At 51.0% G+C, this 22,911-nt stretch overlaps 1 protein-coding gene across 1 annotated transcript in view; it reads right to left on the bottom strand.

Annotated features, from left to right (window-relative positions):
• SLC5A10 (solute carrier family 5 member 10) overlaps nt 1-16,990 on the bottom strand; it is a 76,692-nt gene extending 59,702 nt beyond the window's left edge. The window contains exon 1 of the mRNA XM_081108816.1: nt 16,821-16,990. Within this exon, the coding sequence (XP_080964942.1) occupies nt 16,821-16,934 (114 nt within the window). The 5' untranslated portion in view covers nt 16,935-16,990. The remainder of the gene's footprint in view (nt 1-16,820) is intronic.
• Between the last annotated feature and the right edge of the window lie 5,921 nt (nt 16,991-22,911).

Genomic DNA, 22,911 nt, shown 5'->3' with positions numbered 1-22,911 from the left:
ATGGAAAAGACCAGTCAGAAATTAAGCATACACTGACTAAAATAAAGAATAATATACAGGGATTCAACAGTAGACTAAAGGATCCTGAGAATCAAATCAATGATTTGAAATATGAGGAAGCAGAAAACACCCAACCAAAAGAGGAAAAAGAAAAAAGAATCCAAAAATATGAAAATAGTGTAAGGAGCCTCTCGGACAACTTCAAGCATACCAACATCTGAATTATGGGGGCGCCAGAAGAAGAGAGAGAGCAAGATATCGAAAACCTATTTGAAGAAATAATGATAGAAAACTTCCCAAGTCCAGAAAGCACAGAGAACCCCAAACAAGAGGAACCCAAAGAGGACCACACCAAGACACATCATAATTAAAATGCAAAGGGCAAAAGACAAAGAGAGGACTTTAAAAGCAGCAATAGAAAAGCAGTTAGTTACCTATAAGGGAGTGCCCATGCAACTATCTGCTGATTTGTCAACAGAAACTGTAGAGAGCACCTGGGAAGGCACATGGTCATTTCTTTAATTATTGTCAGCTGAATCCAGTGGCACTGGCAGAGCCACGTCCTGGAAACACACCTTGCCTGAGGCAGGAGTGTTGTCAGCTTCAGCCCAGGCACCAGCGGGTGGGTTTCGTTATCTAAATCCAGCCAAGCGCCAGGAATGAATATGACTCTGGCCACCCAAGAATGCACATAATCTCCTTTGTCTTGACCTGTAGTAAAACTTCCTGGTTTTTGCTGTATAAAATGAATGCGCTGTATTGGCTCTGGGTCAGAGGACAGCTGTCCCACCCGGCCCCAGCTTTTCCCTTCTAACTCTGTGTCTGTCTCTTTCTTTCATTTTCTCAATCCCCAGCAGCCCCTACTCAGGAACTGGTCCACTCTCTCGCTGAGCTGGATGCAGAAAGGAGAGAAATATTTACATTTGGCACTCGGATCCAGGGACTTGATTACAGGGGAACTCTCAAAAGTCAAGCGAGGGGGTTGCTACGAGAAGTGTGCTGCACAACAGACTAAAGAAGTAAGGAAAGGAGTGGATATTGTAAGTTGCATTGGCTATGTGTAAAACATGGGCAATTCAGGGTCTCAGGAAAGACCTCTACTCTCAAATGCTTAAAATATGCTCAAAGCTCGAAGATGCTCTGTTAAGAGTAGTCAGATTCTTGATTTCTTAAATTTTGTTAATGAAACGTGCCCTTGGTTTTCTGAAGAGGGAACCATCAACTTTCAAACGTGAGAAAAGGTCGGAAAGCAGTTGCATGACCGATACACAGCAGAAGGTCCAGAGAAGATTCCCCTTTCTACATTCACATTATGGTCTTTAATTCACGATTACCTTGATCCAGCGCAGGAGAGTTTAAGAATGTCTAAGCAGGATGTGGCCACAGCTTCACAGCCTACAGTGGAGAGGTGCGAATCTCTAAAAATACCACTTCCCCCCTCTGTGCCTCCTTCGCCTCCGCCTGTCGCTCCTGCAACCGCAGTCAAGAGCCCACCTGATAAAGATTCGCCTTGTAATTATGAGCAGGAGCTGGAGTTTGAGGCAGAGCAGGAGAAGCATCACTGTGATGGGATAACTCAGATGATAAGTGTTAGGTCGGAGGGAAGTCCAGGAGCCGCTGCATGCAACCGCAAGGCAGGTGGTCACGCAGACACTGGATCCTTCCTGGAACCCGTAACAAACCAGTGCACCAGGTAGATGGTGACACAGATACTGGTTCCTTCCTGGAACCCATGACAGACCTGCCCGCGGCGGAAACTCCCACAGCTCATGCTCCCATGCCCTCACTGAACAGCTGTATAAAAAAAGTGCCTCCACTCCCTTTTGGCGAGACTTCACTGGCCCCACCCTTGGACCCATGAACCTCACCCGGGAATGCAGATTAAAGTTCCTTCTTTTCGACCTGCCTGGCTCTCTGACCTTGTCTCCTGTGTTGCGAACCTTAAAATAAGAAAGGTTTTACTCACAGTTGCCCAGCCTTTACAGCTGGATGCAGAAGCTCGGCCGAAAGTGAAAGCGACTTCATATTTCATTTTGCTGGGGGCTCAAACTACTTGTACCGGGCTGGGCCAAGTAGAAAGTATTAAAGGAATTTCTCAGCAACTGCCAATAATTCTTTATCTTAAATTTTTTTTCTTTCCCTCCCAGACCACCAGAAACTCTTAGCTAGTTAAATTCTTTCTATGTGTCTGTATTGTAAATTTAATATGCTTTTCTCTGATTTATGATTTTATTGTGCTGTGTTAATATTTTGAGATTTTAAGATTAATTTGAAAAGTGTAAAATCTGTAAAAATTGCAACCCAGGAAAAATGAAGATGGCGGCATAGGTAAACACCGGAAATTGCTGCCTCTCACAACAACTTCAAAAATACAACGAAAAGACAAAACGGACATCATCCAGAACCACAGGAAGGCTGGCTGAGTGGAAATTCTACAACTAGAAGGAAAGAGAAAAGCACACTGAAACTCAGAGGAGCTGCGGAAGTAAAGTGCAGAGGTATGGAGGCTTGAGCATGCGCAGAAAGGGGCTGGCACCTGAGGACGCGGCTGTTTTTTTTAATCAGGAGGGAGTCACAAGCTCCCAACTGCTCTGAACTCCAGTCCCGGAAAGTCTCTGGGGACCCAGACTCATACAGGGAGAAACTGGACTGTCTGGCATCAGGCAGAACTCAGAACTTGAGGGCGGCTTTCCCTCAGAGGTACTTGCAGCAATTACCAGCCAGTCCCACCAAGGCCAGCCCCGGTACCTTCTTTTGGTGCAACGGCACCTTAAGCAACTGCATAAACTCCTCTGACCCCGGGCCTTGCTTCGTGGTCACAGTAGTTTTCCAACTAACCTTGTATGAAGAGTCAGAGCTCACCTGGCTGCTCCCTTCCTGAGTGGCCGGGCCCCTTAGAGCAGGGCTGAGGATCAGCCATAGCTGCTTGCTCCGCCCTTTGATTCCCTGAGACCCTGCCCCACCCAGGCTGTGGCAGAGGCTTTTGCATATGAATGCCCTGGCCCTTTGCAATCTGAAAATTACCTAACAAATTGCAGCTGGGCCAGACAGACCCAGAACTTCCAAGAGAAGGCCCAAGGCCCCACAGCAGCTTGCATTGCTTCACAGCTGGGCCTCAACTGGGCATCTCCAAACTCCCAAAAAGGAAGGGGAATCTGCAGATCTCTTTGTAGCTCCTGCTGGGTAGCCTCAGGCAGAGGCTAAATTAGCACCTCCTTAGATCCAAGAGCCAGTGTACCCAGTGGTCAGAGTGGAACCATCCACATTACAACTCCTTAGATCCATAAGGTACACACTCAGGGGGTAGACTCAGTGAGCACCAAAGCCCCACTGAAGCAAGTCTTGTCCCAGAAGGGTGTCTTCAGCACAGAAGTTCTCCCACTGCAGACACAGCTGATTCTCACTGCCAATTGGCCTGGAGGTCAATTCCTCCCAGTGATTACTACAACAATCAAGGCTTAACTACAACAAGACTACAATAAGACTGTGCACAAAGCCAACAAAGGGGTGCACCAAGAGTGTCCACCTCAGGTAATTGGGGAAGCTGAGCCACTGGGCCCTATAGGTCACCTAGCACACAAAGCCACTCTACCAACACAGCGTAGCATAAAAAATGTGGAGACAAAGAAACAGGTCACAAATGACAGAAATGGAGGAAAGCAACCACTGGATATAGAGTTCAAAACCACTGTTACAAGGTTTTTCAAGAATTTTCTGGAAACCGCTGATAAATTTAGTGAGACCCTGGAGGATATGAAAAAAGGCAAACTAGAAATTAAGCATACACTGACTGAAATAAAGAATAATACACAGAGATCCAACAGCAGACAAGAGGATCCCAAGAATCAAGTCAAAGATTTGAAATACGAAGAAACAAAAAATACTCAACCGGAAAAGCGAAAAGAAAAAAGAATCCAAAAATATGAAGATAGTGTAAGGAGCCTCTGGGACAACTTCAAGCATACCAACATCCGAATTATAGGGGTGCCAGAAGAAGAGAGAGGGCAAGATATTGGAAACCTATTTGAAGAAATAATGACAGAAAACTTCCCCTACCCGGTGAAAAAAAAAATAGACTTACAAGTCCAGGAAGTGCAAGAACCCTAAACAAAAGGAATCCAAAGAGGACCACACCAAGACACATCATAATTAAAATGCCAAGAGCAAAAGACAAAGAGAGAATCTTAAAAGCAGCAAGAGAAAAAAAGTCAGTTACCTACAAGGGAGTACCCATACGACTGTCAGCTGATTTTTCAACAGAAACTATGCAAGCCAGAAGAGAGTGGCAAGAAATATTCAAAGTGATGAATAGCAAGATCCTACAACCAAGATTACTTTATCCAGCAAAGCTATCATTCAGAATTGAAGGTCAGATAAAGAGCTTCACAGATAAGAAAAAGCTAAAGGAGTACATCACCACCAAACTAGCATTATATGAAATGCTGAAAGGTATTCTTTAAGAAGAGGAAGAAAAAAAGTTAAAGATAAAAATTATGAACAACAAATACACATCTATCAACAAGTGAATCTAAAAATCAAGTGAATAAAAAATCTGATGAACAGAGTAAACTGGTGAATATAATAGAACTAGGGGCATGGAAAGGGAGTGGACTGACAATTCCTGGGGGGAAAAGGGTGTGGGGGTGTAGGAAGAGACTGAACAAAAATCGTACACCTATGGATGAGGACAGTGGAAGGGGTAAGGGCAGAGGGTGGGGTGGGAACTGGGTGGAGGAGAGCTATAGGGGGGAAAAAGAGGAACAACTGTAATAATCTGAACAATAAAGGTTTAATTTTAAAAAAATTGCAACCCAGGGAAGTTTAAACAAAGGCCAGCTAATTCCAAGCATGCCTTTAATTTAAAAACAAAAACAAACAAACAGTAGACAACCAGACCATTACTGAATTTTCCCCTAAAGCAAATAGGAGGTGGGGGAAGGGAGACACGTGGTGATCCTGTAACATGTACGCCCCCTCACGAGTGTTCTAGGAAAAGTCTCCTTCTCGCCATGAAAAGTTTTGCAGAATTTAGAAATGCATCTGAGGTTTCTGTGCACGTGTAAAGAGAGAAGTTAGCTTAAAAAATGTGTGCACACGGTTCGATTTTGGATGTTAGATAGTTTTGAGCTAACCTTAATCTCTTTACGATGCTACAGAATAAAAGCCAAAGACTGTTTTTTTTCAAAAGAAAGATGGCAGAGATGACCCAAAGATTTCCATATTAAAGGGTAGTTTTTAAATAATAATGGATTGCATTCTAAAGTTAAAAAATTAAACAGTTAGTAAGTTATCTCTGTTACAGAATTTGCCAAAGTAAATGCCTTAGATCATTGTAATTGGCTCTAGAATCTCAAAATTGCTAAAACATAGCTAAATAATATCTACACTAATAAAAGACAAACATGCAAATTGACCATACCTTCGCTATGCCTTAAGCCATGCCCACAAGCCAATCAGAGCGACTATATGCAAATTAACCCAACCAAGATGGCGGCTGGCAGCCACAGAGCTGGAGCAAGCAGAAGACTTGGTTGCCCCAATGATGGAGGAAGCCAAGCTTTCCGCTTGCCACGGCAGGCTCTGAGCTCCACTCAAAGCAACAAAGTTTCAATTATAGAAGATATATAAACCCCAGATACCTGCTTTCAGCCAGCATGGCCACAGAGATGGAGCGAGCAGGAGGCTTCCCTCCCACCCGCCCTGGCCGGCTCTGAGCTCCTCTCAAGGCTACAAAGTTTCAATTATAGAAGGTAAATAAATCCCAGAATAAGAAAGAAAGAAAGAAAGAAAGAAAGAAAGGAAGGAAGGAAGGAAGGAAGGAAGGAAGGAAGGAAGGAAGGAAGGAAGGAAGGAAGGAAGGAAGAAAAAGAAAGAAAGAAAGAAAGAAAGAAAGAAAGAAAGAAAGAAAGAAAGAAAGAAAGAAAGAAGAGGCTGGGAGCTTCTGTTGCCGGGGGGCGGGGGGGAGGGGCCTTGGCCAGCCTGAAAACAGCCATCAGCCCCTCACCCAGGCTGGCCAGGCACCTCAGCGGGGACCCCCACCCTGAAGAGGGTTTGGCCAGTCTGAAAACAGCCCTCAGCTCCTTGCCCGGGCTGGCCAGGCACTCCAGCAGGACCCCCACCCTGATCTGGGACACCCTTCAGGGCAAACCAGCTGACCCCCACCCATGCACCAGGCCTCTATCCTATATAATAAAAGGGTAATATGCAAATTGACCCTAACAGCAGAACCACTGGGAATCACTGGTCACTATGACACACACTGACCACCAGGGGGCAGACACTCAATGCAGGAGCCACCCCTGGTGGTCAGTGCACTCCCACAGGGGGAGCTTTGCTCAGCCACAAGCCAGGCTGATGGCTGCCAGTACAGCGGTGGTGGTGGGAACCTCTCCCGCCTCCTCAGTAGTGCTAAGGATGTCAGACTGCAGCTTAGGCCTGCTCCCCGCTGGCTAGTGGACATCCCCCGAGGGCTGCCAGCCTGCCAGAGGGATGTCTGACTGCCAGCTTGGGCCTGATCTCCCAGGGAGCGGGCCTAAGCCAGCAGGTGGACATCCTCCGAGGGGTCCCAGACTGCAAGAGGGCATAGGCTGGGTTGAGGGACCCCACCCCCTGCCAAGTGCACAAATTTTTGTGCACCAGGCCTCTAGTCTACACTAATAAAAGAGAAAAATGGTAATTGGCGTACGACGATACCCTTTTCATTGGCTAATCAGGGCTATATGCAAATTAACTGCCAACTATGATTGGCAGTTAACTGCCAACTAAGATTGGCAGTTAACTGCCAACAAGATGGCAGCTAATTTGCATATGTAGGCACAATGCAGGGAGGGGAAAGGGAAAGCAGGAAGAAGCCCCCTGCCACTGACAGTGATCTGAAACCCAGGGGGGAGCTAAGAGCTGGGGGGCAGGGCCGCCTTTGCCCTGCCCCCCAGCCATGATCGGAGAATCAGGCGCCTTTGCCGCCCTGGCCAGTGATAGCAGGAAGTAGGGGTGGAGCCAGCGATGGGAGCTGGGCACGGTCGAAGCTGGCAGTCCCGGGATCTAGGGGTCCCTTGCCTGGGCCTAAAGCGGAGCCCACGATCACGAGGCCGCTGCAGCTATGGGTCCCCGCTGCCCGGGCCGGATGCCTCAGCCAGAGGCGTTAGGCCTGGGCAGGGGCGGAGCCTGCAACCGCGGGGAGCTGGGGGTCCCCTGCCCAGGCCTGACACCTCTGCCGGAGGCCTCAGGCCTGGTCAAGGGGCCGATCCGGTGATTGGTGATCGGAGGGTGATGAGGGTCAACTCCTCTGGCCGAGGCATCAGGCCTGGGCGGGGGGTGGAGCCGGGGATTGGGGGGATATGATGGTCCCCTTGCCCAGGCTTGAAGCCTGGGTCAGAGGCGTCAGGCTTGGGCGGGGGTTGGAGCAAGCGATCAGAGGGAGATGGGGGTCCCCTGCCCAGGCATGATTCCTGGGCCAGATGCCTCAGGCCTGGGCGGGGGCCAGAGCCAGTGATCGGGGGGAGATGGGGGTCCCCTGTCCAAGCCTGACACCCCTGGCGGAGGCGTCAGGCCTGGGCAAGGGGCCGATCAGGTGATCAGAGGGTGATGGGGGTCAACGCCTGAGGGCTCCCAGTATGTGAGAGGGGGCAGGCTGGGCTGAGGGACACTCCCCCCACACACACACCCAGTGCACGAATTTCGTGCACCGGGCCCCTAGTATTAATTATAAAGGTCCTAGTAGCCCAGGTAAAGACTAGCTACACCCTTTGTCAATTTAGAAGGCTGGCTTCCCATGGTAATCTCTTAAGGAAGAAGGTAGTAATTTACATTTGAATGGCTACCGACCTGCTGCCAAACTATGGCTGCTTAAAACTTTGGAAGTTTGCTGAGTTAAATAATAAAATTAAATGTCTAAGTATTTTGAAATGACAAAATACTGAAATATTAATCTGAATTTGCCTCATGAAAAATCTAGAGGTCAGAATTGAATTAATTGTATCTTGTATTCTTAAAAATGTAAAGGTATTACTAATCTGAGAAATGCTAAATATTTAACTTTTATTAGCAAAAAAATTTAAGACTTCTAAGAGTTTAAGGTTCAAATTAAATTGGGAGAAATCATATGATTGTAGTAAAATTTCAACACTGGTCTAATTGAAAAAGAGGATTAATTCTGTGATCTCAACTAAATTTTTAATATAAAAACCAATTTAAATTTAATTATCTTTTAAAATAATTATAAAAAATGTAAAATCTTTAGATCATATATATACATACATATATATATATTTGATGATCTTTCCAAGTTAAATTTCAAGACTTTAATGAGAGATACCTTTGGGACATTTCACGGGCCCTAAAAGGTTTTCAAAAGTTTGTTCTCTCTTCTTAAAGGAAATAATTTTAAATTAAACTGATCTAGTATACTTGAAAGCACATGGAAAGCTTTATCAAATAAAAATTAATAACTATATTCTACTTATATACATATATTTTATATGCAATGAAGGTTTTGGCCTCTAAGGAAGGGCAAAACAAGTAATAAAATATTTCTTAAGTAAAACCAGAAATTTTCACCAGCAAAATTTTAAAAATAAAATGCAAATAAAAGCCCTAAGCAGCCTGCATTTTAAATAGGCTGGGGGTAGGGCAGCATCTGTGCCTCATGGGTCAAACGTATAAATTTACTTGCTTTGCCTTTTTAATAAAGATACAAACAGCCAATAGATCTATTAAAAGATGCCCAACCTCACTGGCAATTAGGAAATGCAAATCAAAACCACAGTGAGATACCACCTCGCACCTGTTAGAGTGCCCATTCTCAAATAGACAAGCAACAACAAGTGTTGGAGAGGCTGTGGAAGAAAGGGAACCCTCATTCACTGCTGATGAGAATGTAGATGGTACAACCACTATGGAAAGCAGTCTGGCGATTCCTCAAAAAGTTAAGAATAGGGCTACTGCCCTAGTTGGTTTGGCTCAGTGGATAGAGCGTCAGCCTGCAGACTGAAGGGTCCCAAGTTCAATTCTGGTCAAGGGCACATGCCTGGGCTGCGGACTCAATCCCCAGTAGTGGGTGTGCAGGAGGCAGCCAATCAATGATTCTTTCATCATTGATGTTTCTATCTCTCTTTCCCTCTCCCCTCCTCTCTGAAATCAATAAAAATATAATTTTTTTAAAAAAGAATAGAACTACCATTTGACCCAGCAATCCCTCTCCTGAGTATATACTCCAAGATCTCGAAATCTTGTATTCACAAAGATACATGCACCCCTATTGCATCATTATTCACAGTGGCCAAGACATGGAAACAACCAAAGTGCCCGGCCATAGAGGATGGGTAAAGAAGCTGTGGTCCATGCACACAGTGGATATACTCAGCCACGAGAAAAGATGCATCAGCGCCGTTTACAACCACATGACGGGCCTTGAGAACATGATGCCGAGTGAAACCCGTCAGTCAGAACAAGCTGAGAACCACACCATCTCACGATCTCACTCATGTGTGGGATGTAAAAACGAAACTCGTGAACACAAACAGCAGTGTGGCGGGTGCCAGGGGGAAGGGGGTGGGGGAGAAGGAGATCCTAATACAAGGTGACAGGAGAAGATCTGACTGTGGGTGGTGGGCACGCAGTGCCATATACAGATCTTATAACATAGAAACCCACAGCTGACACCTATGTTCATGTTGACCAATGTCACCCCAATCAATTTAATTTAAAAAAATAAGAGATCATAGACCATGACCAGGGGATTTATTCTGCGGATACAACGCTGGTACAATATTCTCAAATCGATAAATGTGATGCATCACATCACAAAATGAAGGATAAAAACCACCCTACCTCAGTGGTCGGCAAACCGCGGCTCGAGAGCCACAAGCGGCTCTTTGGCCCCTTGAGTGTGGCTCTTCCACAAATACCATGTGCGGGCACGCACGTACAGTGCAATTGAAACTCCGTGGCCCATGTGCAGAAGTCAGTTTTCGGCCTAGGAGAGTCTATTTTGAAGAACTGGCATTAGAAGAAGTGGGGGTGTGTCGGTTGGGCGACGGGAGACGCAGCGCAAGCTGGGTGCGGGATATGCAGCTCCGGGGAGGTACATTGTTTTGAGGTATGTTCGCTGAGGTCGACCCCTTCCAACTCTCCCATCCACACTCGTCTATCTGAAACAAGTATACAAGGCGAGTGTAGATGGGAGAATTGGAAGGGGTCGACCTCAGCGAACATACCTCAATCAGATTGAGGATGTTTTTAGCAAAGGCCAGCTTAGGAGTCCCCTGATTAAGTTAATAACAATGTACCTACCTATATAGTTTAAGTTTAAAAAATTTGGCTCTCAAAAGAAATTTCAATCGTTGTACTGTTGATATTTGGCTCTGTTGACTAATGAGTTTGCCGACCACTGCCCTAGCTGGTTTGGCTCAGTGGATAGAGCGCTGCTGAGGACCGAAGGGTTCTCGGTTCGATTCTGATCAATGCCACATGCCCTGGTTGCGGGCTCGATCCCCAGTGGAGGGCATGCAGGAGGCAGCTGATCAATGATTCTCTCTCATCATTGATGTTTCTATCTCTCTCCCCCTTTCCCTTCTTCTCTGAAATCAGTAAAAACATATTTTTTAAAAATCACATGATCATATCAATAGATGCAGAAAAGCATTTGACAAAATCCAGCACCCATTTTTGATAAAAACTCTCAGCAAAGTGGGAATAGAGGGATCAACATGATAAAGGCCATGTATGACAAACCCACAGCCAATATCATACTCAATGACCAAAAACTAAATGCATTCCCATTAAGAACAGAAACAAGACAGGGATGTCCGCTTTCACCACTCTTATTCTATTCAACATAGTACTGGAAGCCCTAACCCCAGTAATCAGAAAGGATGAACAAGTAAAAAGCACCCAAATTGGAAGGGAGGAGTAAAACTCTCATTATTCACAAATGGCATGATATTGTACATAGAAAACCCTAAAGACTCCATAAAAAAAATTACTAGGTTTAATAAATGAATTTGTTAAAGTATCAGGATACAAAATTAACATCCGGAAATCAATGGAATTTCTATTCACCAATAATGAATTATCAAAAAGAGAAACTAAAAAAAAAAATCCCATTTACCATTGCAACCAAAAAAATTAAGATATCTAGGAATAAACTTAATCAAGGAGGTAAAAGACATGTACTTGAAAAACTACAGGACATTGAAAAAAGAGAGAGAAGACAATCCAAACAAGTGGAACCATATACCGTGCTCATGGTTTGGTAGAATTAACATCATTGAAATGTCCATATCACCCAAAGTAATCTTTAGATTCAATACAATCCCAGTTAAAATATAATTGGCATATTTCACACATGTAGGGCAAATATTCCAAAAATTTATAAGGAACCAAAAAAGACTCTGAATAGCTGCAGCAATCTTGATAAAGAAGATCAAAGTTGGACGGATCACAATACCAGATATCAAACTATACTACAAAGCCATTGTCATCAAAACAGCCTGGTCCTGGCACAAGAACAGGCATACAGATCAATGGAACAGAACAGAGACCCCAGAAATTGACCCACGCCATTATGGTCAATTAATATTTGACAAAGGAGGCAAGATCATACAATAGAGCAAAGACAGTCTCTTCAATAAACGGTGCTTAGAATTAACAGGTATATGAAAAAGAAATGAAACTAGGTTACAACTTACACCATACACAAGAATAAACTCAAAATGGATAAAAGACGTAAATATAAGTCACAAAAACATAAATATCCTAGGAGAAAACAGGGAGTAAAATCACAGATATCTCATGTAGCAGAATTTTCACCGATACATCTCCTAGGGCAACAGAAACAAAGGAAAAATAAACAAATGGGACTACATCAAACTAAAACTCTTCCTCACAGCAAAAGAAATCAGCATCAAAATGATAAGGGAACCACTGTGTGGGAGAACATACTCACCTATTATACATCTGATAAGGGGTTAATTTCCAAAAAAATCAAAGAACTCATACAACTCAACACCAGGAAGACAAATCATCCGATTAAAAATGGGCAAAGGACCCGAATAGACACTTCTCTGAAGAAGACATACAGATGGCCAAGAGACATATGAAAAAATACTCTAAAGTCACTAATCATCCCAGAGATGCAAATTAAAATGCAATGAGGTATCACCTCACACCTACCAGAATGGCTACCATCAACAAATCAACAAACAACAAGTGCTGGCGAGGATGTGGAGAAAAGGGAACCGTACTGCACTGCTGGTGGGAATGCAGACTGGTGCAGCCACTGTGGAAAACAGTATGGAGTTGCCCAAAAAATTAAAAGTGGAACCACAGTTTGACCCAGCAATCCCCCTTTTGGGAATATATCCTAAGAGCCCCAAAAATCAATTAGAAAGACTATATGCTCCCCGATGTTCATAGCAGCGCAATTTACAGTAGCTAAGATCTGGAAACAGCCCAAGTGCCCATCGGTAGATGAGTGGATAAAAGCTGTGGTACAGCTACACCATGGGATACTATGCAGCTGAAAAAAGCAGAATCTTTTACCCTTTGCAGCAGCATGGAGGGGCCTGGAGAGTATCATGGTAAGTGAAATAAGCCAGTCAGAGAAAGACAAATATCACATAATCTCACTCATATGTGGAATCTAGTGAACAAAACAAACTGATGAACAAAATAGATCCAGAGACAGGGAAGCATGGAGCAGACTGACAGATCTCAGAGAGAAACAGGGGAGGAGATTAGCTTAAAGAACATATGCATAGCCCATGGATACATAATACTGAGGTGAAGGCCTGGGTGAGGCAGGGGTTGGGGGGAGGGGGCAAAGGGAGGAAAAGGGGGGAATCTGAAATACTGTCAACAATAAAAAAAATGAATAAATAAAAAAAAGAAAAAAAAGTGTTGCTGGGTCTTGGTCTGGGAAGACACTAACGTTTGCATGTGGCTTTAACTATGCCCTGCAGGCTCCTCCAAAGATGGGCAGGACGGTGAGCTCAATGGAGTGAGAGGCCGGTGAGCAAGCAGCACGAGAGGTTCCCACTGCACTCCTAACCCCACATCCTACACGCTTCCCCATTCATGATTGTAGCTCCATGAGATGGATACAACTATTAATCATTTTGCTACCTGATTTTGAATACTAATAGAAAAAACACAAAAAAATTATAACACTAAAAAATGGTTAAAATGGTGACTTTTATGTTACGTGAATATTACCCATTAAAAGAAAAAAGAGCAGAGGCAGCCAGCTCCCCATCCACAGCCCGCTCCCCCTGCCCTGGGCGCAGCAGTCAGCTTCCAGGGCTTCAGTTCTGTCCAGCCCACTCCAGCCACTGCCCAACGCCCCTGGAGCCGCCACCGCCACCCCAGGGGCAGGGGGAGCTCTGGGCCTCAGGCAGGGATGGACACAGACATAACGGGGAGCTGTGACCACGAGCAGAGCTGGCCAGCGCTGACTGAGCCGGCTCCTCCTGGCTTCTTATCCCTGACCAGCCAAACTGCTTCAGGAAGGTTGCTGTGGCCCTGAAGGTCAAGCTTCGACCTTCCTCAGAGCGTGCCCCAGTGCGCAGCTAAGCTGGGCTTTCTTATTTCTGCTCTGGAAGCTGAAAGCCCTTTGGTCTTGATTCCTTCTAATATTTATATTTCTAATACATTTCAACAAATGATCACTTGAGTGTCCTGCCTGCCTTTTATTTGGGGGGAGTATGGATTTTGGCTCTATGTGTTTGGAATTTAAAATCGGAAATCAGAGTGCCTGGGCAAGCGGCTTAGTGTAACCAGTGCCTCCGTGTCCTCTTCCGAACTGTGGCCCTAATAGGAGTTCTCCCCTCGTGGGCTCTGAGGAGGTTAATGAGTGAAGGCAGGTAGCTCTGACCCTGGCGCCTGGGGCCGGTGAGTGTTGAATAAGGGTCAGTGATCAGGTGGCTTTTTCACGCCCCGTTGGTGAGGTGAGGCGAGGAGAGCCAGGGGAGGGCCTCTCACGCTACCTGGATGAGAGAAATTGGAAAGATATAAAATTGAAAACAGGAGAAATATGGAAAAGGGGACCCAGGAGGTGTATTTGGATACACATTTCAAGGCTGGATCAGAAACTACCAGTCCCAATGTAGGCTTCTGTCTTCCTGGCTTTTCATTGTCCCCCAGGCCATGTTCAAGATGACTAGGCCAAGGCTTTTGATGTGGCTCCTTCCTGCTTTTCTCCGGCCCCAAGTCCACTCGCGTCTCCTCCTTCCCCTGCCTGTGACCAGCGGAACTGAGAGCAGCGCAGTCCGAAGGCTCCGTCCGGCAGCGTGGCCTGCGCACCCACAGCTCGAGCAGCTCTGGCCGTAGCCCCTGCCTTTTCCTAACGTCTTCTCATCTTTCAAGGACACAGCGCCCTGCCAATTGCCTCCTTATTCTCCTTTCCATTCCTAAAGGGGCCCCTTTTCCCAGCAATTGGCTTGAGTGTCCCCCCCCCGCCCCCCCATCCCCAGCGCCGGGCCCTGCGCCTGTCACACCTGGTCAGGGGCAGTCCTGGCTTAAGAGGCGGTAGTCAGAGCACATGCAGCTGGGTTGCTCCTGGACCGCGAGGTGGAGGAGGAAGCTGGGCTCTGGGGCTGCCGGCACCATGGACACCTCGTGTGCACCCACGGAGAGCCCCTCTGTGGCAGAGTCGGTTCCAAGTGAACTCGGAATTTACACCCAGGCTGGACCCTAGGCTGGGCATCTCCCCTTCCGGAGGGAAAGTGGACTCAGGACAAAGCCACACATGCCAGCAGGTGGAGGCGAGAGAACCACAGTGCGTGCAGCCCTAGCCTTGATGGTACTGCGAACCCCCAGATCACACGGTACCTGAAGTTGCTGCACTTTTCAGGGTGGATGCCTTACATGTCCTTCAGTGCTCTAGCTCATTTGAAACAGGTTTCCTGTCACTTGTTAACAGATGGCCTAATGGGTGCAAAGGTTTAACTCAGAGCCCTCTCCTCCAGGAACCGTCCTTGAAGGCCCTCCCCTGGCTCTCCTCGCCTCACCTCACCACCAGAGCATCTTTGCAGAGCTGCACCTGCCCCGCTGGTCCACCTGCCTCTGGGCCATGAGCACCTACAACCCTGTGGGACCTGGCTCGGCACCCCCCTCTTCCAGCCCTGCTATATCCTGCACATGCTCACAGCTCTCTGCCAGCGGCACCCAGTGGGGCTGGCATGGCCTCCGGGAGGGGCAGGCCATAACTCCCACACCCCACACTGCCCGGGCCACAGCCAGGCTGCGCTGGGACAGGCGGGTCTGCGTGGCACAGTGCCTGGCCTCAGAGGCCCCAAACGCCTTCCTTAGGGATGCGCTCCCCGCTAAAGCCCCGCTGGTGCTGGCGGGAAAGCGTCCCTCCTCTCCTCTCCTGTCCGTGCTGAGGTCTGCTGACCTCTCAGCCTCGCTCCCACTGTCCCACGCAGAAAGCCTCTGCTGGCCCCTCGGTGCGTGCACAGGCCCCGCCTCCGAGGTCCCAGCTCTCCCGGAACATGGCCAGGATGGTCGGCACCAGACACGTCCCTGTGCTCCTTGGAACAGCCAGGGGCCTGGACTGCACTGACGTTCACACTGTGTGTTTGAGGAAACCGAGCCACAGAGGCTCCGTAAAGAGCTCCACGTACATAGAGAAAGTCAGGGCCAAACCCAGCTACCAACGAATTCACAATTTAATCACAAAAGGATCAACTTCAACTGCTGCTTCTGTTGTTGCTATTACTACCACCACAACTGTCACCACTAATATTCTAACCACACTGTCCAACAACACCGCCAATACCCCACAGCTACCACCACAACCGTCACCACTAATATTCTAACCACACTGTCCAACAACACCGCCAATACCCCACAGCTACCACTACAACCGTCACCACTAATATTCTAACCACACTGTCCAACAACACCGCCAATACCCCACAGCTACCACCACAACTGTCACCACTAATATTCTAACCACACTGTCCAACAACACTGCCAATACCCCACAGCTACCACCACAACTGTCACCACTAATATTCTAACCACACTGTCCAACAACACCGCCAATACCCCACAGCTACCACCACAACTGTCACCACTAATATTCTAACCACACTGTCCAACAACACCGCCAATACCCCACAGCTACCACCACAACTGTCACCACTAATATTCTAACCACACTGTCCAACAACACTGCCAATACCCCACAGCTACCACCACAACTGTCACCACTAATACACCACCACTACCACCACCACCACTGCCACTGCAGCCTCCAGCACCACTACTACCACCACCACTACCACTACAGATACCAGCACCACTAGTACCAGCACTACTACCACCATAACTACCAGCACCACCACCACGGCAGCTGCCAGCACCACTAGTACCAGCACCACTACCAGCACCAGCACCACGGCAGCTGCCAGCACCACTGCAGCTATGGAAGCAGCAGCAGCAGGGTCCAGCCCCGTGGACTCTTAGGTAGACCTCCCCCCACTTCAAGGACTTGGGACTGAGGACAAGGTAGGTGGTGTGTCCATCTTACAGACCAGGACTCCGAGGCCCAGAAAGCCTAGCAACTTCCCAGGATTCCAGAGCGCACACACCATCCTCCCTCCCAGCCCTCAGAGTCAGGCTCGAAGCCAGAAATGAAGACCACATCCATCCCAGACTGGGAGAAGGACCCAATGCGCCCTGGTCACCGGGGAGATGCTGCCGGCGCTCAGGTCCCACACCCGCCGGCCTCTCACCCATATGCCCATGGCCAGGTCCCACACCCGCCGGCCTCTCACCCATATGCCCACGGCCAGGTCCCACACCCGCCGGTCTCTCACCCATATGCCTACAGCCACATTCGCGGCAAAGTACACGGTGATGATGATGATGTCAGCCAGGCTCAGCTGCGAGCTCGGGGCCCGGGGGTCGCCCGTGGAGTTGTCCACCGCCATCCTGCAGCAGTGCCTTCTCTGAGCCAAAGGGAACAGGGGCCGAGCCGGGCAGAGAGGACTTCCTGGCAGCAATAAATTGATCATTAAACCGAGCAAGAACAGGGCGTCCCCAGCCCCCTGTGGCCGGCAGGGCAACTGCTTCAGAGTTCTCTCCTCGGGGAGAACTGAAAGGGCGGGGGAGCAAGGAGCCTCCTTAAATTCAGAGGAGGTTTGGGGGGAAATAAAGAAAGTGCAGTGGATCCAAAGCCACCAGAATGTTCCCAGAAAGGCTGCTCCCCAATGGGTGGCCCGACCTCCGTGTAGTTCCTGCGAGAAGCACGGAGGGCGGGGACAGAGGCCACCGCACCCACCGGCACAGGCCACAGGCGGCGCCCCTTCAGGGCTGGCATTGGGCGAGGGGACTGGGACGGCGACTCTCACATTCGTGGTTTGCTTCCCGCCCAACAGCCTGGCCCCAGATGGCACCCATGAGGGGCAGTAAGGACCTGCCCCAACACCCTTCTAGACCGTGAAGCAGGCCCAGGCCCCCCAGGGTGACCTCTTCCGGGCCGGTGTGGTCTTCTTAGGGCCATAAAGCGACCGGTATCCAGCGGGCCTGCCAGGCCGAGGCCTGGCTCAGCTTTCTGCACACTGTCCCTTCCTGTGCTCAGCAAACCACGCAGGTGACGTCACCCCAGCCGGGAACAGAGGGCAGGAGGCTGCGCCATCTGTCATGTCACTTAAGGGACAAGGCCGGGGTTTAGCTCCAGACCTGACTCCAGGCCCTCCTTGTTGGTGGCAGTGATGGCTCTGGGCCCGTCAGATGCCGTCGTCCTTCCGCCCTGGTGCTCACTCACGAATTCAATCATGTGCGGCTGCGGGCATCGCAGTGACAGGGCCTGTGGCTTTGCAACACCTTTGGAGTTTGACCAGGACACTCAGCCCTTCCAGAGCCTTCATGGGTGAGCGGCTGCCACTGGGAACAAGCTGGCCTACAAACCCAGCTGTGCCTGTTATTTAGTAACAGGGGGTGCGGGGTTTAAAATTAACCCCCTCCCACGCAGGAAACATTAAGTCACGGCTTATAGTAAGCTAGGGAAGGCTCAGGCTGCCCTCCCCAACTCCCTTCGCCTTCAATCAACTAACCCCTCAGGTGGCATTTATTTCCCAAGCCATCGCTAGAAGTGTACCACAAATCAAAAGGCCGCTTCTGACGGCAGAAGGATCCAGATGTATTAAACATGTCTCTTAAAAATCAAGCAATTGAAAAGAACAGTGCCCCGGGCAGTGTGGGTCAGTTGGTTAGAGCGTTGTTCTGTGCACCGGGAGGGCACAGGTTCAATCCCTGGTCAGGGCACATACCTAGGTGGAAGGTTCAATCCTCAGTTGGGTGCATATGGGAGGCAACTGATCAATGCATCTCTCTCGCATTGATGTTTCTCTCTCTCTCTCTTCCCTTCCCTCCCCCTCTCTAAAATAAAAATAATAAAGTATTTGATCCCCTCTCCTCAGCCTGGGTCTCAGAGGAAATAAACCTTTTAGAGAGAACACCCCGACTCCCTTCTGATCAAAAGTCCTGGACAAAGACAGCGGGTCAGGAGGAGCCGGTGGGCAGAGCCAGGGAGAGCGTGGCAGGGGGGACATGAGGGAGCAATTCCACGCTCAAGCCCACTCACCGTCTATATCCCGCCCCCATCCGGTCCAACATGCTCACACACACAGACCCAACTCTTCTGGTCGGGACTCTGCCCAGCCAAGAAGCCAACCAGATCACACCCGGTGAGCTGCATCCGTCCCGAGAGCAAGCATCACTGTCATATCGGAGACACCATCCAGCACCTGATGTGTGGGGTTTTCGACACCAACCATTCTCCGTCTCTGGACAACGGGGTGTCCTGCAATTCAATTCAATTCTGACGCCGTCTCCCAGAGACTCATCAGGCTGCTCCTGCTTGAGGCGCCATGACAGTCCCAGGCCTCCCGTACTTCTAGCCAAACGTCCATAATCAGGGTTCCCGCAGCCCTTCTTCAGGTTATAATTTGCCAGAACCGCTCACAGAACTCAGGGACACACTTTGCTGTTATGGTTATAATAAAGGTCTGATGGAGGTTACAGATGAACCGCCAGACAAAGAGGCCTGTAGAAGGGGGTTCAGAAGGGGGGTTCAGAAAGGTCCTGAGCGCAGTAGTCTCTGTCCCCGTGGAGCTGGGGTGCGTCACCCTCCTGGCACATGGGTGTGTTCACCGACCTGGAAGCTCTCCAAATCCCACTCACCGTGGACGGTTAAGGAGCTTCATCGCCTAGCAGGGCTGCTGAAGTCATGGGCCACTGGTGACCAACTCCAGCCCCTCTCTCCTGGAGTTTGGGTGGGCGGTAGGCTGCCAGTTTCCTACCCTCTAATCGGCTTGGTTTTTTGGGTGACCGTCCCCCATCCTTAAGTTATCTAGGGGCCCCCAGAAACAAGTTATCTCATTGTGGACGGAAGGGGCCACGTGCTGACCTGACAGCTCAGGGGCGGCCCGCGTGGCGGTCTTGCAGACTCAGACCTACAGTCAGCATAAAGGACGGTCTGAAATGAAACTGTAACTACAGCAGTGATGGGGGGCCGTTACGTCCTCGGCCGGAATCTTCCCTGACAAGGGCAGCCTTTACCTTCACTGAGCCCGTCTGTCTTTTTGCATCTGTGATTACACACCCTTGACATGTCTGGGTAACGTGTAACTTCTTTCTCTGCACCCCTTGGGCCACAACCTAATGTGCCTGGGTTCCAGGACAGAGACCACAAATTCCTTCACTATCATGTTAATTGATCCTGTACCCACCTAAGTGTGTGTCTATCATTTTACTTTGTATCCAATCCCAGAGGTTTCCCTGCTTTGCTTTCTCCCGCCTCTCTCGTCTATCACCAATGGATTTCATGTAACCCACCTACGTCCCTCCTTTGATTGCAAAGTATAAATACAGATGTAACCCGCCATTCTCCGGAGCATTATCTCAATTCATTGAGGTTGTGCTTCCCGGCATATGTCGACAGTTTGGCTCAAATAAACTCACAAAAGTTCTTTACAGGTTTCAATGTTTGTTTGTTTTTATCATACAAAAGACACTCTTATCACTCTGGAAATTCCAAGGGTTTTAGGAGCTATGTGCCAGGATCTGGAACAAAGACCAAGTACAGCCATTCCCCTCATAACCAGGTTTTGGCAAGGATGAACTGCATGTATTCTGGTGGTAGCCATAGAGCCATGTAGGTGCTCTATTGTTGCAGAAGACCACAGAAAAACCAAGCGACGCTTTAAGGAAAAGGAGGGACACTGTTTAATATGCCAGCGGACTCAGGGAATAACTTTCCAAATCTGAGTGAAGAAACATGCAGGGGGCTTCTCTTTATATCTCCCTGTGGTCTTTGTCCTGCAAATATGGATTATGCTTCCGGTCCTTTTCGCGGGCCTTGCAAGAACGCCCCCAGGTGTTGGGGGTCTCCAGGCCGTATCTGATGGTCTGGCCTGGCGCCAGCGTTAATAATCCTCCCTCTGGGGCAGTGCATTGTTCTCAGGTTTATGGCCTCTGTAACAGGTTCTGCAAGACCAGTTTCTGGGAAGGAGGTAGTGGCTTAATTATAGATTATCAGGACTGTACACTGGGCTTGCTGGCATGGATTCCAATTGCTAGCCCCCCAAAAAGCAGGGTTACATTGGAATTAGCCCTTTTTAGCCTTTTCTCTATGATGTTCACACAATGACGAATTCACCTAGCAATGCATGTCTCAGCGCATCCCTGTCATTAAGGGGCACAGTTGTATTCATTTTTTTATTATGTTACAGCCCCAGATTCATGATAAAACGTCTTTTGGACAAGGAGGGGGCTGGGCAGGAGGGGGGTTGGCTGGGGCCAAAGCAGGGGGGCTGGGAGCCCCTCTCCGGTGGGGGGGAGACATCTATGGGGTTATTTCCTCTCTTGGTGCCTCAGAATGTGCAGGAGTCTAGCGGCGGCGACCCACATGGATGAGCTGGAACGAGCTAAAGCAGGTGTGCTGTCGCGTCCTTACAGCTGTGGGCTGCACCCTCCCGCTGGTGGCTCCTGCTTTCGCAATAAACACAGTGTCGCCAGTAGAAGTGGGGTCCTTGCAATGTGCAGAGAAAAACATTTTCGGGGACCCACCAGGGAGGGTGAGGTCTGGCGGTGAGACGTATTTGGGTGGAAACGGAAGGCCGCCTGTGAGAAATGCTCACCTGTCCGAATTCAAATCCTGGGCTGGGAGACAGAGGGGTGGCAAATGGCCTTCTACCAGCTCTCAGCGGGTCCGTGGCAGCGGGCTCACGCGGGGGCGGCGGGCTCACGCGGGGCGGCGGGCTCACGGGGGGCGGCGGGCTCACGGGGGGGGCGGCGGGCTCAGGCGGGGCGGCGGGCTCACGGGCTCACGGGGGGGCGGGCTCACGGGCTCACGGGGGGGCGGGCTCACGGGGGGCGGCGGGCTCACGCGGGGGGCGGCGGGCTCACGGGGGGCGGCGGGCTCACGGGGGGCGGCGGGCTCACGGGGGGCGGCGGGCTCACGGGCTCACGGGGGGCGGCGGGCTCACGGGCTCACGGGGGGCGGCGGGCTCACGGGGGGCGGCGGGCTCACGGGGGGCGGCGGGCTCACGGGGGGCGGCGGGCTCACGGGCTCACGGGGGGGCGGCGGGCTCACGGGGGGGCGGCGGGCTCACGGGGGGCGGCGGGCTCACGGGGGGCGGCGGGCTCACGGGGGGCGGCGGGCTCACGCGGGGCGGCGGGCTCACGGGGGGCGGCGGGCTCACGCGGGGCGGCGGGCTCACGGGGGGGCGGCGGGCTCACGGGGGGCGGCGGGCTCACGCGGGGCGGCGGGCTCACGGGGGGGCGGCGGGCTCACGGGGGGCGGCGGGCTCAGGCGGGGCGGCGGGCTCAGGCGGGGCGGCGGGCTCACGGGGGGGCGGCGGGCTCACGGGGGGCGGCGGGCTCACGCGGGGCGGCGGGCTCACGGGGGGCGGCGGGCTCAGGCGGGGCGGCGGGCTCACGCGGGGGGCGGGCTCACGGGGGGCGGCGGGCTCAGGCGGGGCGGCGGGCTCACGCGGGGGGCGGGCTCACGCGGGCGGCGGGCTCACGGGGGGGCGGCGGGCTCACGCGGGGGGCGGGCTCACGGGGGGGCGGCGGGCTCACGCGGGGGGCGGGCTCACGGGGGGGCGGCGGGCTCACGCGGGGGGCGGGCTCACGGGGGGGCGGCGGGCTCACGCGGGGGGCGGGCTCGCCCGGAGCAGCAGCGGGCAGTTTTCTCCTACTGCGCGGGAGTCCCTCCGGGGCCTCGCTGGCCGAGTCCTGTGGAGTTTCCAGACTATCCCGTAGGTCGCCCAGGTCTTAGGTCTCCTTTTGGGTGTTTTTAAAAATGGGCGGAGTCCTCTTCTAGGTTTCTCTTCCTCCCTTCGCCAGGCGGACCTTCCAGGAGAACGTGCTCCAGTCCCCTGTGCACAGCCTCCCGCGTCCTGTTCGCCCGGGAAGCTCGGGACCGACGGGCCGCCTGCTGCTTCCTGTCTATGAGGACGAACCGTGGAGGCCGGTCTCCGAACCGCCCCCGGGTCCCCTGCCCCCTCGGCCCACCGCTCTGCGTCCCGTCTCGTCCTCACCAGGCCCGCGCTCAGCCGGTGTCAGGGGCGCTGCGCCCCAGGCCGAGGCCCTGCCAAGGTCCGGCTGGCACAGCGCATCCCGGCTGGCAGCTGGTGCCCATCCGCCCCCCGCCCCCGCCCCCCGCAGCTGGAGGCCCACGGGGCTGCCAGGAGGAGAGGCTGCTCACAGGGAGGAGCGCGTCTCCATCAGGCTGATACTCATCTCAACCCGGGACAGACCAGGTGATGCTAACCAACCACTGAGCTTCCCAAGCGCTCCTGGCTTCCGGTCTCCAGCCCACCTACCGGCTTCCTAGACCTCCTGATGGTCCTTACCAGCCCCATCCCTTCCCCAGGCTGCACCCACAGGCCCCTACGGCCC

The sequence above is a fragment of the Myotis nattereri genome, assembly GCF_964212035.1.
Source record: "Myotis nattereri genome assembly, chromosome: 16".
Taxonomy (NCBI): domain Eukaryota; kingdom Metazoa; phylum Chordata; class Mammalia; order Chiroptera; family Vespertilionidae; genus Myotis; species Myotis nattereri.
This window is presented reverse-complemented; position numbering and strand designations above follow the sequence as displayed.